Here is a 14,343-nt window from a genome sequence, read left to right as displayed (position 1 = left end):
ACTTTTATTTCCAGTTTCTATTAATTGCATTTTTGGCAGCCACTAGAATCAAAATTTGCAAGGCCATACTATATCTAGGCAATTCCAATTATGTGTCACAGCTCAAAATCATTTCCTTAGTTACACCAATTTGCTCACCCAGTATGTCTGACAGAAAAGTCTGCAGGAAATTACTATTGCATTCCCAAAAAATATGCTCCCAGTTGCCTTTTTCTTCCTCATCACACCACCAACATTTGCAATCTACCCAAGAAAAATTTGTTTGGAGTTTGCTTGGGGTATAAAAATACCTATATAAACGCTTCCAATCAAAGATCCTAAGTTTTCTAAACTTCATTGCATATTTGGGAGCCATACATATGTCCTGCCATTGTTTATTTATGAATCCCTTATCCAGTCTCTCCTTTCCCAATCCTTTCTAACCTCCTCTGATTTGATACCTATGGTTATCTTGCAGCATTTTATATCACCATCATCAACCCCCCTTTTTTCCATTTTCGAAATGAGGTTGGTGTCATGTCAAATGTTGCCATTTCTCTCAATTCAGTGCCCCTGCCTTCTTCAATACTCATGCCTGACTGTCGCAAATCTTTTATCACACAACCATCCACCTCTTCGCTGGATGCCCTTTTTTCTTTTTATCGTCTTCCTGTCTGTCCCAAATCTTCCTCACCAGATTGTCTTCTGCTTTTTGCACATGTGCCCTAAACCACCATAATCTGTTCTTTTGAGCTTTTCTGCAGTTGGAGCTACTCTGGGTTATGCTCCTTATGTCCTCATTTCTTCATCTGTCCCACAGTGTTCATCCTACCAGCCATCTCAGGCACACCATTTCCATCGTTTCTTGCTTCCTGAACTGCTCTGCCTTTACTGCCTAGGTTTCTGTACCATATTGTAGTATTGGCCACACCACTGTTTTGTATAGCTTATTTTAGAGCTTGTTTGGCATTCTTCTGTCATACACTACCCCTGGCACACTATGCCAGTTGGCTGCAGCCCCACTGTTTCTAGCTTTGACCTGTTCATTCAGACTTCCCTTCTCCTCAGCCACCCCTCCCAGATAGTTGAAGCTGTTAACCTGTTCCACTATGTTTCCTTCTGTCTCAATGCTGAGCATCTTCTGATTTCCCCATTTGCTGCAGTTAAAACGCTTATCTTTACTCAGTTTCATCCCATGTGTCTTTAGATTTGCACTCCATTTCCCTATCCTTTGCTGAAGTTCTTGCTCAGAGTCTGCCTGTAATGCCACATTGTCTGCATATAGCAACTTTGTTGATCTGTCCCCCCCAACTTGTTTGCTAATGTAGTCCATTACCAGTATGAACAGCAGTGGGCTCAGAGCTTGTTGGAGATGAGAGACAGATGAAGGGAGACTGGGAGCACTTTTTTTTTGGTCATATGAAGAGCTCCAAGGATATAAGTTAGATTTGGCAATTATGATAGAGAGGATACTTGGGGGGTGTCATTTAGACCCTGTAAGTTATTTTTTAAATTGTGAATGTGTCATGGAGTTTGTTCTAAACATACACTTGCACTAATTCTTAGCTACTATTAAAATTTAAATAGTCATATTGGAGATACAAGCACAAACCTAGATTAGAAGAGGTCAAACAATTAATGTCTGAAGTAATAGGTTCATTGGTTCATACTAGGCTATCTGCCCTAGGGCATTTATAAGCCTAGCCAGAATGTGTTTGGCTTTCGCCACCCATTTTAAATTAATTTTGCTATGCCCTTTTTTTGAGGTTAGTATACTGTGCCTCTGTCTAACAGTGACACAGAAGTCATACCCGGGGTAAACCTCCGATCTCCCATCCACTCATCAAGATTCCTCTTGAAGAGAGTCAATGAGGGACTCTGCCTAACCTGGACTGGGATTTTATTCCAGAGTGAGGGGAGCCTCTGGGTTATGAATCTGTCCCTCCAGCATGTCCTATTTATTTCAGTACTGAGGTTCAGGTCTCTCGAGCGTGTAGCTCGATAGGATTTGGATTTTCTGAGGTGCAGCATGTCCATTAATTTCGGGTTGGACATGGCTTTATACGTCAGGCACAGATCGCCTCTGAACAGGTGATATGCCATTGAGTAGAGCTGGAGTTTCTTTAACCGGGCAGCATATGGCATCTGTTTGGGCCCTTTGATCCTCTTGGTGAGGTACTTTTGGGGTCTTTCCAGTTGCTGTAGGTGTCTGGTAAGGTACATCTCAAAAGGGGCATTGTACTCAATTATGGGCCTGATGAGGGATGAGTAAAGAGGCACGATGACCTCCCCTGATCTAGATGTGAATCCCTTCATGATTAGGTGGGCTATATAAAATGTTTTTCTAACCACTTTGGCCACGTGGTTGTCAAATGAGAGATTGCTATCAACTTGGGTCCCCAGGTCCTTAATTGCTTCTTCTGTACTTAATGGATTACCACCTATGTGGTAATTTGTGGGCACTTTGTTTTTGCCAAAGGGGATGACTATACACTTTTTGGCATTTAGCTTGAGGCCATGGCTCTGGCACCAGTTGTCTGTTTCTATGAGGCCCTTTTGGAGGATGCTTGTGTCTGCTGGAGAGTCGATTATGGCACCCAGTTTGCAGTCATCTGCGAACTTAGTCAGGCACAGTCCTTCCGTGTTGGCCTGTACCTCCGAGAAATATATACTGAACAAGAGAGGTCCCAGGACTGAGCCTTGTGGGACGCCACTTGTAACTGGTTTGGAGTCTGACATGGCTCCAGCAATTCTAACCATGTGGGTTCTGTCCTTGAGCCAGTTTGCAACCCATCTAGTGACATAGGGGTTTATATTTAAGCTGGTGAGCTTATCTATAATGCCCGAGTGGGGTATTGTATCGAAGGCTTTTGCGAGGTCCAGGTAGGCTGTGTGGACCACCTTCCCTCGTCAATGGCCTTGGTGACTGTTTCAAAGAAATCAACCAGGTTTAAGAGGCAGGATCTGCCCTTAACAAAGCCGAACTGGGTAGGATCCAGTGTCTGTAGGTCCCCAATATCTTTATTTATGAGGTCCATGATTATCCTTTCCATAGCTTTGCAGACCAAGCTAGTCAGGCTTATGGGGCGATAGTTTCCAGGATCCGTTGAGGCACCACCTTTGTGGAGAGGGACCACAGTTGCTGTACGCCACTCTTTGGGTACATATCCTGTAGTAAGGCTGAGATTGAACAGTAGTTTTATGTTTGGGTTGAGCTCTTCTTGGAGTTCATGTAGGACGCAGCCCGGGACACCGTCTGGTCCCATTGATGCTGTGTTTTTTGCTTTGGAGAGGGAGGATCTTACCTGAGCATCCGAGATGTCAGGGGGGCAGCACTCTGCTGGAATAGATATTTGCCCTTTTGGTGAGGGGGGGGGGGGAGTTTGCGCTGAACCTGTCAGCTAGGATGTTGGCAGTGTCTGTGGGTTCGGTGTATTTTTTGTCATTTTGTACTAATTCTGAGCATATCTGGGAATTACCACCCAGGTTCCTAACATAACTAAAGAAAGCCTTGTGATTATCCTTAGTATCCTGTGCAATTTTTCTCTCGAAGCTGGCCTTAGACGATTTTATGAGTGCCCGTAGTTTTTTGCTAATACTGATCAGAGATGCCTTCCCTTTTTGGAATTTTGCTCTATCATTTAGTAGCTTCCTCCTTCTATTGTATAGCTTGTTTATGGCTGGGGTCCACCAGACAGGACGTCTGCCTTTGGAGGATTGGGTCTTGGTTTTATTTGGGATCGCATGATCCATGCATTCCTGAAGGTGTTCATAGAATGCGTTTATAAAGGATTCTGCGGTCTGGGCCGTATTTTCCACAGGCCCGGGGGCTTTGAAGCATTCCACCTCAGTTTTGAGGAGTGTGAAATTTGCTTTAGAGAAGTTTTTCACTGTGGTTTTCTGGGCAGGGGTGGTGTCGGGATGTGAACATCCAGTGAGATTAGTTTATGGTCTGATCTTACCAGTGAGGGATACACTTCTGGTCTGGAGCATAGAGCCCCCATGTTGGTGATGATCAGGTCCAGTATGTTTTCCCCTCTTGTGGGAGTGGTAACAAGTTGTTCCATAGCATTTGAGTTTATAAATTCTAGGAACCTTTGGGCTAGGGTGTTGGAGCTAGAGTAATGCTCCCAGTCTATGTTTGGGTAGTTGAAGTCGCCCAATATAATGGTGTTTGGAGAGACGTTCATATTTTCCAGTGTTCTCATGAAGGCCGAGTGGGGTTCCTGGGTTTGGGAGGGTGGTCTGTAGCAGGCTATAAACTGGAAGGCAGTTTTACCCACTGTTAGTTGCACATGGATAGTCTCTGATGCTTTGTGCTGTGCCACCAACCTGGAGGTGTGGGTATCTTTGACGAATATTGATACTCCCCCTCCTTTTGTGGGTCGGTCCAAGTTTTGGGGGCGAAAAGCATGGTATGAGGTATAACCTGGTAGTGCTGGGGTGCTCTCGGGAGCCTTGAACCAGGTTTCTGTTACTGCACAGATATCGATTTTCTCCATGCTAAGGAGAGTTTCGAGTGCATGCATCTTGAGGTTTAGACTTCTGGCGTTGAGTAGCATTACTCTTAGTTTCTTATCCATTGTGATACCTATGGAGGTGGGTTTGTCTTTTGAGCCTTGCCTAAAAAAGGCACTATGGGGGTAGCAAGAGCCTTTGCCAATATCCGAAAGCCCAGGGGTGACAGGTGCAGGCCGTCCCTAGCGAAGCATCGTGGCTTGTCGAGCATGTCATCCCAGGCTGACAGGCATTGGATCCCCTTTGAATGACACCAATAATTAAGCCAATTGTTGAAATTGATCATCTTGTCTTCATATTGTGGCATCATTCTTGGTGAGGGTAAGATGCTACTCAAGGTCAGGGTCATACCGGCCTGGGCCACATGCTCAGAGAGCTCCTCTATGTCTCTTTTCATGTAGTCCAGGGAGGTACGTCTCAGGTCAGGTAATGGAACACGAATTAATGAAGAGGGGTGAACTCTGGTTACATAAATGGAAATGGGAAAAGTTCCTGGAAGATTAGGCTATCATTTCTTTATAAAACACAAAGGAGGAGGGGAAAAGATAAACAGTGTAAGAGAGGCCAATACTTACTACTTTGATATAAGAGTGAGTACATTACTGTTTCATTAGAGAGATACGTTTAGTTCTAAACAGGCGGTTAAAGAATGCAGTTGGAAATGTTGGTGTACTTCGGTTATTCATTGTATACACCTGATTGTTGTATGTTTGTTTACATTGTGAACAGTAGGTCAGTGAAGTTTTGGAATTTAAAAAAAAAAAAAAAAGAAAGTAAAGTGTTTTGAGGACTGTACATAAATTAGTTCATTCTTTTAACTGTTTTGTTTCCAGATACAGCATTTGGCGGTGTGGTGGTTGGTGGATACATTGGACTTGCACTTAAATTTTACCTGAAGAAGAGCACACAAGTTTAGGAAGACAGACTGTTTCACTAGTAGGCTGGGAGAACCTTCCAGTAGGTAATCACATTCATTTCCAGTGGATTGCTGGTTGCATTCTTTTTTTTTCCTGCTGATTTCAAAAGCCATGCCTGCATATATGTGCCTGCAACAAAAGTGTGTGCATAGTGGACATTTGCATTGTGGCATTTGGTTTTAGTTCTCAACTTTTCCAAGCATTATTGCTTGGATTGTGAATCTAGGAAGTGAACCACCTCTAACACTTTGACAGATGCTCTTCGTGTTTCACTGTTGCAGTCATTACATTTGGGTAATCTGCTTGCAGGTTGCCCTCAGTCAGCCTGATTAACAAAGTCTTGGGTCCTGCGTCTGTTGCTGTCCCTTCTTCCATGACATCAAGTCGTCAGGGGTATAAAACATGCAGCCGATGCCATTACATCAGTCTTTCTTGCCGTGCGGTGCCCGAAACAGAAGCAGTTCGCAAGTGCCGGTCGGCCGACTCCTGAAATTTTCGTTTTCGAGTTTCAGAACCGAAGTCTTCAACTTAAAGCCAAGTACCCCGTTGGGGAAACTTTTTCTTGCTCCTTACCAATGTCAGTAAAAGTTAATAATTGCATTACTTGTGGAAAGTGAATACCTCATAAAGATTTTCATTCGTACTGTATTCCTTGCCTAGGCCCTGACCACAACGTACCTTGCTGTCAGTTTTGTGCTTTATTTAATCAGTGCACTCTCCGTCGTCGGTATTTTTTTGCCTCTAAATATTTTGGTGCTTGGTTTAATTATCCAGAAATGTCATCGGTTAGCCATCCGACTACTGGGATTCCGAAAAAACGCAAAGATAAAGACAGAGACAGGCTGCCGAGGTCCAAAACCTATGACACTTCTCCTAAGCCAGTCGCCAGTACTCAGTGAGTCCCATTCGGAGTCCGGTATGCCACAAGATACTTCAACTATGGAACCCACGGATGTCTCTACCTTGGATGGGTCCGGAGCCGCTGTGCAGGCACCGGCTTCTGAGGGTGTATTTAGGCCTACAGACTTGCATATTAAATCGAAGCCTCCTTCATTACTAAGGCCTAAATCTTGATCCATGTCTAAAAAACTGATGCCCAGGCCACATGCTCAGGCCCCTATGCCTAAAAGACAAATGATAAAAATGGCTGAAGATCTAATAACTGTAATCAGGGGTAGTCAACCCCCCCCCCCCCCATAAGAGGCCTAGGGCTGAGCTTGATTATGAATCTTCTGATCAGGATTCAGTTTCTTCTGACTTTTCTGATGACCTGGATTTGTCCTTACCTACTTGTGAGGATTCTGATGCAGAGGATTCTATTCCCTCTGCTTCCCCTCCTGAGGAGTTTTCTTTTGGGGAAACCTTACATACTTTTAAGGGAGTATTTTCACTGGGAAAGCCAGGAATTTTCTGATTCAAAAAAGAGGCTTAGGGATTTCCTCCTTCTACCTCAGCATAGGCCTTTGGCTATTCCTCCTGTACTAGACATTGTTGATGATGTTTTCTCAGAATCCAATTTGGCTCCTGATTCCCTGCCTCCTGCTCCTAGTAAACCTGACAGATATTACAGGGTTCCTGAGTCCCACATGTTCCTTTTCAAAAATCCTATTGCACATCTAGAGGCTATTTCTCAGGGGCCCAAGGGCATTAAGGCTTCTACTGCTAAACATCCTACCCTTTCTGATAGAGACTCCAGGGCGCTAGATAGATGGGGTAAAAAGGTTTATACTTAAGCAGCCTTGGCAGTCAGAGCTTTAAACTGCCAATTTCATATGTTAAAATATCAGCAACATGTCACTGGACTGCTTAAACAGAAAATTATGTTGATTCCTGACTGTGTGGAAAATAAAGATTTTACAGGACTTAATGCATTCTGCTGAACAAGTTGGAAAACATACTTTGCAATGTGGTTTTGATTCTTTAGAGGCCTCTTGTAGGGCTACTGTTACTGGGTCTGTGCTTAGAAGGCATGCTTGGCGTAAGGAGCAATCTTTGTTTGATCATGTTAAAGCTAAATTGTTGGATGCTCCTTTAATTCGGGACCGCCTGTTTGGCAACAAGGCTGAAGAAGTTCTTAAAAAAATGGAAGATAAAGCTAAATCTATGCAAACTGTTAAAGATTTTTTACAAGTGCAGCCTCCTAGATTTAGTAGGCACTGGCCTACTAAGAATTGGTCCTTTCCAGCCCCTTCCAGGTCTTCACAAGCCAAACCTAGACACAGCAAAAAACCCAGGTTTCAGTCCCAGGGAACTCTCAGAACTAAGCCAGTGGGGGGCCTCCACTTCCAAATCTGGGAATAACAAGAACCCCCTATGGTAAACAATCTCAATGACTTCCTTTTAAAATTTCCAACCACTTATCTTCTGACTGCCCCTTTGGGGGGAAAGATTGCTGTTCATGCAAAGAACTGGGAACACATAACCCAGGACAAATGGGTTTAAATATAGTGTCCCAAGGATACAGATTTCATTTCCACACGTTGCCAACACCAAATGGGTGGCCGGACCTGCCCTCAAATCAGTGGGCAGAGGCTCAAAAACAAGTACTTTCTCCCTTAAGCATAGGGGCTATTCAACTGGTACCAGAAGAGGAAAAGGGACAAGGTTTTCTACTCCTGACTTTTCCTGTTACCCAGAAAAGACAAATCATGGCGTCCAATCCTGGACCTGTCTACACTAAACACCTTTCTGGACATTCCAAAATTCAAGATGCTGACTCTTCACCAATTACTTCCTATGCTAAGCAAAGACGCCTGGTTGGCATACCTGCACATCCCAATCAGGGAATCTTGCAGAAGATACCTACGCTTCAAAGCAGGCTACACACATCATCAGTTCTCTGCACTGCCCTTTGGCTTGTCTACTGCGCCCAGGGTATTCACAAAGTGCCTGGCTCCAGTTATTGCATTTTGCAGGCAAAGTAGTATTCAAATATACCCATACCTGGACGATTGTCTAATTCAGGCAGAAAGCCAGGGCATACTTTTGAATCATTTGGCGTTTGTAAAAAGGGTTCTAACTTGGCTGGGGTACACCATAAACGAAAAGAAATCACAACTGGTACCCTGTCAACAAATTACATTTCTGGGAGCAAGCTTGAATATAACTTCCCCACATGGCTTACCTCACGCCAGAAAAGCAAAATCATTTGATAACCTATTTCAAACAAGTGGCCACAAAAACCCTGCTATCTGCAAGACAAATACTACAAGCTTTGGTGTTCATGGCCTCCTGCATTCTTCTAATTCCATATGCAAGACTGCATATGAGAAAACTACAGTGGTATGTAAAAAACGTATGGAGTCAACATTCTCGCAGCCTAGAAACAATGATTCCTGTCTTACCTTGCCTACACCTAAAATTCCTCTGGTGGGCAGAGGCCTGCCACCAAAACAAGGGACTACCATTCACACTACCCCCTGCCGCCCAAAGCCTAACAACAGATGCATCAGACTATGCATGGGGGGGCTCATCAGGGAAGTGCATTTAGGGCAAATGGAACCCAAGTCAAATGCACCTACATATCAATCAAAAAGAAATGTTAGCTGTACAGAATGCTCTGACAGCCTTCAAGGACTACATTCTTCCAGGACAACTAATGGTAAAGATGGACAACACCACGGTTATGTGATACATAAGCAGGGGGGTACACATTCTTACCCCCTCTGCAGACTAGCCATGGCATTGTGGAACACACCCTTGAGCTACCAAGTGCACCTACAAGCTCAATTCCTGCCAGGAAAATTAAATACACTGGCAGATGGACTAAGCAGAAACCTCATTGACCCACACGAGTGGAAACTGGAACCAAGGATTTTCAAGATGTGGACAAGCGAATGGGGGAGGCCAGACATAGACCTATTGGTCTCCCCCCAGAACTACCAATTGGACAGGTTTTTCACAAGGACTCCCCAAAAACAAGCCTGGAAAGTGGATGCTCTGTCCTTCAGCTGGAAAAACCTATCAGTTTACGCCTTACCCCGCTGCCTCTCCTCTCCAAAGTCCTACTAAAAGTCGAACAGGACAAACCAAGGATGATTTTGATTGCTCCAGACTGGCCGCGCCAACACTGGTACCCCCTCCTGCGCAGTGTGTTGCAGTTACCGCCATGGCACCTGCCTCAGACCCCTTCCCCTGCTGTCTCAGCAGGAGAACCAGATTCTGCACCCTCAGCTTCCAACATTGAACCTTGCAGCCTGGCTAATTACTTAAACTCACCCTTATCACTCAGCAAACCTGTGATGGATGTCATCTTGGAGGCAAGGAGGCCTAGTACTAGAAAATCCTATGCTGAAAAATGGAAAAGATTCTGTGCCTGGAACCAATTTCAAGGGATGAGCACAACAGTGCTCAATTTACCTCAGATTTTGCAATACTTAACTGAGATGTTTCACAAGGGCCTGTCTTTTTCCTCCATTAAAATCCACGCCTCAGCCATTTCAGCTCATTACAACACAGAACCTCCCCTCTTCTCTCATCCTTTGCTCAAGCAGTACCTCAGGGGGTCCAAAAATTTGAGACCACCCAGGAGAGCTCCAACCCCTGCCTGGGACCTTAACTTTGTATTGGAGAAACTCACTGTAACTCCTTTCGAGCCAGCTGCTACTGCGGACTTAACATTTCTTTCTTGGAAAACAGCTTTCCTTTTAGCAATCACTTCAGCTAGAAGGATATCTGAATTACAGGCCCTTATGGCAGTGGAGCCTTTCATCATCTTTCATGCGGACAGGGTGCCACTCAGGACCAATCCATCCTTCATGCCCAAGGTGGTATCCAGTGTGGCTCTTAATCAGTCCATTCATTTGCCAATCTTCTTTCTCAATCCACAGAACAAAGGGGAACGGATTATGCATTCCTTGGATGTGCACAGACAACTTAGATTCTACTTGGACAGGACTAAACCTCGAAGAAAATCTGAACAACTGCTGGTAGCATTTGCTGCAGGGGCAGAGGGGAAGGCTATTTCAAAACAAACCATTTCTAAATGGATAAGCCATTGCATTCATTTCTGCGATAAGCAACATGGAAAACCTTTCCCCCAGGGGATCAGATCTCACTCCACCAGGGCTGCATCTACTTCTGCAGCCTTTCTCAGAGGTGTTCCGACCAGGGACATCCTAGAAGCTGCTACCTGGAGTTCTGTACATACTTTCACCAAGCATTATCATTTGCCAATTTTCTCTAAATCCAGAGCTGGCTTTGCCACTGCTGTCTTTCAGGGCCTTATAGCTGGCCCTAATGCTGTATAAACTCTTCTTCCCAACCATAGCTTTGGGAATCTACCCAAATGTAATGACTGCAGCAGTGAAACATGAAGAACATAGTACAATTGTGTACACTTACCATAAATGTAGATGTTCGAGTGTATTCACTGTTGCAGTCCTGGTTACCCTCCCTCCAGCCCCCTAACTTCTTCTGGCTATACCTCTACTTTCCTTTACTATGTTTAAAAGCCTTTCTGGTGTATTTGCTTTTTGTTGGAGGTATACCATTGTGTTTTTATGTTTATTTGCCCCCCATTAGGGGGGCACCTGACATCTGGGGCAAGAAAAACTGATGTAATGGCATCGACTGCATGTTTTATACCCCTGACAACCTGACGTCATGGAAGAAGGGACAGCAACCGATGCAGGACCCAAGACTTTGTTAATCAGGTCGACTGAGGGCAACCTGCAAGCAGATTACCCAAATGTAATGACTGCAACAGTGAATACACTCTAACATCTACATTTATGGTAAGTGTACACAACTGTACTTTCCATGTTTCAGTGCATTGCTTTCCGAACCATAGCTTTTGTCCTGCCTACATCTCTAGCCTCCCTCCCAGGGAGGTTTAGTTTTCAGTGCGCAAGTTCTTCCCAGCAGTTAACAAATGCAGGAAGTCCCCAGAGTTAAATATGTACTCACCATTTCAGTTGTTCTTCAAAGAGCTTTCCTGCAGCAGGTGCTTACTATGTTTCTGCCTTACTTCATTGTCCGGAAGACCTTCACACACAGTTGTTCAGTGAATTTCCTTCAGGTCTGGCAAGCATCAAATTTTTTTATATTTTTTTTTCTTTCCATCACTCAAGTTGTGCTTTCTGTGTGGCTGTTTTTGAACTTGGATGCACAGGGGTTTTGATATACTTTTCTACTTCAGCAGTAACATCATGGCATGCACCTGCAGGGAGGCACCAGTGCCTCTGAGTGGGGCATCTGTAGAGAATTCTGACTTGTGCCATACTGGGGGATATCAATAAAGAAATTCCTTACAATTACCTATAGCAGAAGGATTCTTTACAGATCATCTGATAAGGTGAGTATGTGTCTGTTATCTTTGTTTTTATTTACAAATAGATTATAAGTGTACTGTTATCAGTAGAAAGGTATATATTTTGAGGAATATAATTTTTTCAGTAATATAATTATTTACCCTCATTCTGTTTCAGTTATTGGCCCGAGACATACGTCATGAACGAAACGTGATTTTGCAGTGTGTCCGTTACATTGTTAAGCATGACTTTTTCAGACTTCACGCTAAGAATTCCAGAAGTAAAGTTGCGTTGTCTTGCATAGAATCAAAGACTGAGGAGAGCTGTGATAACAGGACTCATAGCTGTGAAGCAGATAAGCCTTTTGACCCCAAGACTGTGGAAAATGATCAACATTTTGTATTGCTCTCTTCTGACAGTGAGGAGTGTAATGTTGCTGCTCCTTTCGATGATGAAATCTGGGAAGTGTAATCCTCTATGAATTGTACAGAAGTTATGTTTTAATAACAAATGCCATAAGAAGAATTATGAATAGTACATGTGATCCTGAAGTGAGATTGGAAAAGCGACATTACTACATTTGAATAAAAATCCATATTTTGTTACTGTTTTAACTTATTCCTCCAGTCCATGTTTTTTCTGTTGTTCATTAGTGGGCAGTAACTGTGGTGCTAAAAACAAGCTGATTATTGATGAAAACCTCTTTATTATTTTGCAGGAAAAAGATGGCAAGTAAGTTGTTTTTTAGTGTCTGAAGGTTGTTGCAGAAACTCATTATTGGCGGTCTTAGATGCGTTCATTGAGTTCACTTCTTGTTTACCAGTGTCATGCAATACTCAGGTTATACTCTGTAATTCACTAATTGATTTTTAATTTTCTTGCGGTCACCATCTGCTAGTTGGTAGATGCAGTACATTGACTGCAGCCTGTTAGTCTTCCTTTAAATTTTTTTTGAATGTTTCCAAGTTGATCTGAGCTCCTTCAGAGCATGCACTTTGTCTTGTTTACACTTAGACTCTTGATTTTTTTTTTCTTTGCAACAGAATCAGATTTATTTCACAATTCCTGCATTGCATTTCTGCCTTGTATGTGAAACTACATTGCTCTATGAAGAACTTAAACTAGATGATTTTTGTAGTCAGTGTTGCAGTACAAATCCTTGGGACTGCCTGACATGCTGAAGCCAGTTACTGGCCTGATTTCCAGAGCCTTAGCATCATCCCAACATGTTGGATGTTTTAAGACTGACATCCGAACATCGGGGTGTAAAGAAAGTGTCTGTTTGCACCATCTTCAGTTCTTTCCACCTGTGCAATCCAATGCTCTTCATGTGTGTTTTATGCACTCGCAGTCTGTTGGTTGGCTTGTGTTTCAAGAGTTCTTCTGCTTCCAGACATATAAATTACCCACTGGGGAAATTTCTTCTCTAATTAATGTTCAGAAAAGTTAACTACTGCTTGTCCTGTTGGAATTAAATCCCGAATAAAGATTTTCACATGTTTTGTTTGGGGCCTCAACACCATGTCTCTAACTGCTCTGACTGTGCTAAATTTTGTGTCAAAACCATTGAACATAGGGCCAGGGTACGCGCTACACACATGGAATCCTTCTTGCTGGCTTCTTCAGTAGCATTGCAGCCCCTGTCTTCTGCAGGTTCTGCTACAGCTTTGACTGGTGGTGTGATCACAAAAAAGCGAAACGATAAAAGCCCCATGGATCCAGAATCCACAGAAAAAAAGATTGCATCTACCTCTGTTTTGTTACAGGACCTTAGTGAAGCACATTTGCAGCCCCCAGGACCGGTAACTGTTAGGCTGGAACATTCTGTTACAACCCCTCAGGAGGCCACCATGGTCCCTGACCTTTCCACAACTACCACCACTCATACGTCATTTGGATTGTACGCCACTATACAGGCATCAGCTTCTGATGATTGAGAAGTGGTTCTGCAAGGAGTACTCACCCCGCCACTGACTTAAGGTGTTCCTTCTGAAGTTGGGCTCTATAGACTTGTATCCCTTGCACATACCTTTTAAAGAACTGTTAAAACCAAAACGTACCCCTGCCATGGCCTTGCCTGTGCCATCAGGCCCTGGGCCACAGACCGAAGTCCAGGACCTGGTTAAGGTAGCACACAAATTTATGGCCTTCATTAAAACCAGAGAAACTTTGCAGGCTTCCCAAGTCTGTCCGACTCTGACCAAAAAGACTAGGGATATAGCCTTCCCAGAGGAGTTTGACTTCTCATCCTCTAAATATGAGGAAGAACTGACTTTCTCAGGTCACTTGCAACCCCAAACCCACCCTGATTCTGACAGCACTCTTCTTCTGCCTCCCCGTCCAATGACCTTTCCTTTGAGGACATGTTACATAAAATGAAAGAAGCCGTTAACTGGGAAAGTAATTAGTTCTTCCAAGTTCAGACACACTACAGTTAACTATAAAACAATGTAAAGCGAACCCAACAGTGCAAAGTCCACAATAAACAAAAAAAATGTCACTGCTGAGACGGAACTACTTGAATTTTTTATTTTAAACAACTAACAAGTTTAAAAAACAGGATTCTGATGAAATCCCTATGTGAGGGAAGAAAGCGCTCAATCCAGTCGTTCTGTTTATTGTTTTTTAAACTTGTTAGTTGTTTAAAATAAAAAATTCAAGTAGTTCCGTCTCAGCAG

At 43.5% G+C, this 14,343-nt stretch overlaps 1 protein-coding gene across 3 annotated transcripts in view; it reads left to right on the top strand.

Moving 5' to 3' along the window:
* Nucleotides 1-12,283, top strand: part of NUFIP1 (nuclear FMR1 interacting protein 1) — a 461,243-nt gene extending 448,960 nt beyond the window's left edge. Inside the window, exons 10-11 of one of the 3 annotated variants that reach the window (XR_006364830.1) lie at nucleotides 5,331-5,458; nucleotides 11,843-11,968. Coding sequence is in view for 1 of the 3 variants with exons in the window: in XM_044071710.1 (XP_043927645.1) it covers nucleotides 11,843-12,136 (294 nt within the window). In the remaining 2 variants the exon portion in view is untranslated. Of the gene's footprint in view, nucleotides 1-5,330; nucleotides 5,459-11,842 lie in introns of all 3 variants that reach the window. The other 2 variants (XR_006364831.1, XM_044071710.1) reach the window with 2 other exon arrangements.
* Nucleotides 12,284-14,343: the final 2,060 nt, after the last annotated feature.

Source organism: Protopterus annectens, chromosome 5.part0 (assembly GCF_019279795.1).
Source record: "Protopterus annectens isolate FY-2018-M chromosome 5.part0, PAN1.0, whole genome shotgun sequence".
Classification (NCBI taxonomy): Eukaryota; Metazoa; Chordata; order Ceratodontiformes; family Protopteridae; genus Protopterus; species Protopterus annectens.
Note: the sequence above shows the minus strand (reverse complement) of the source record. Positions and strands in the feature narration are given on the sequence as shown.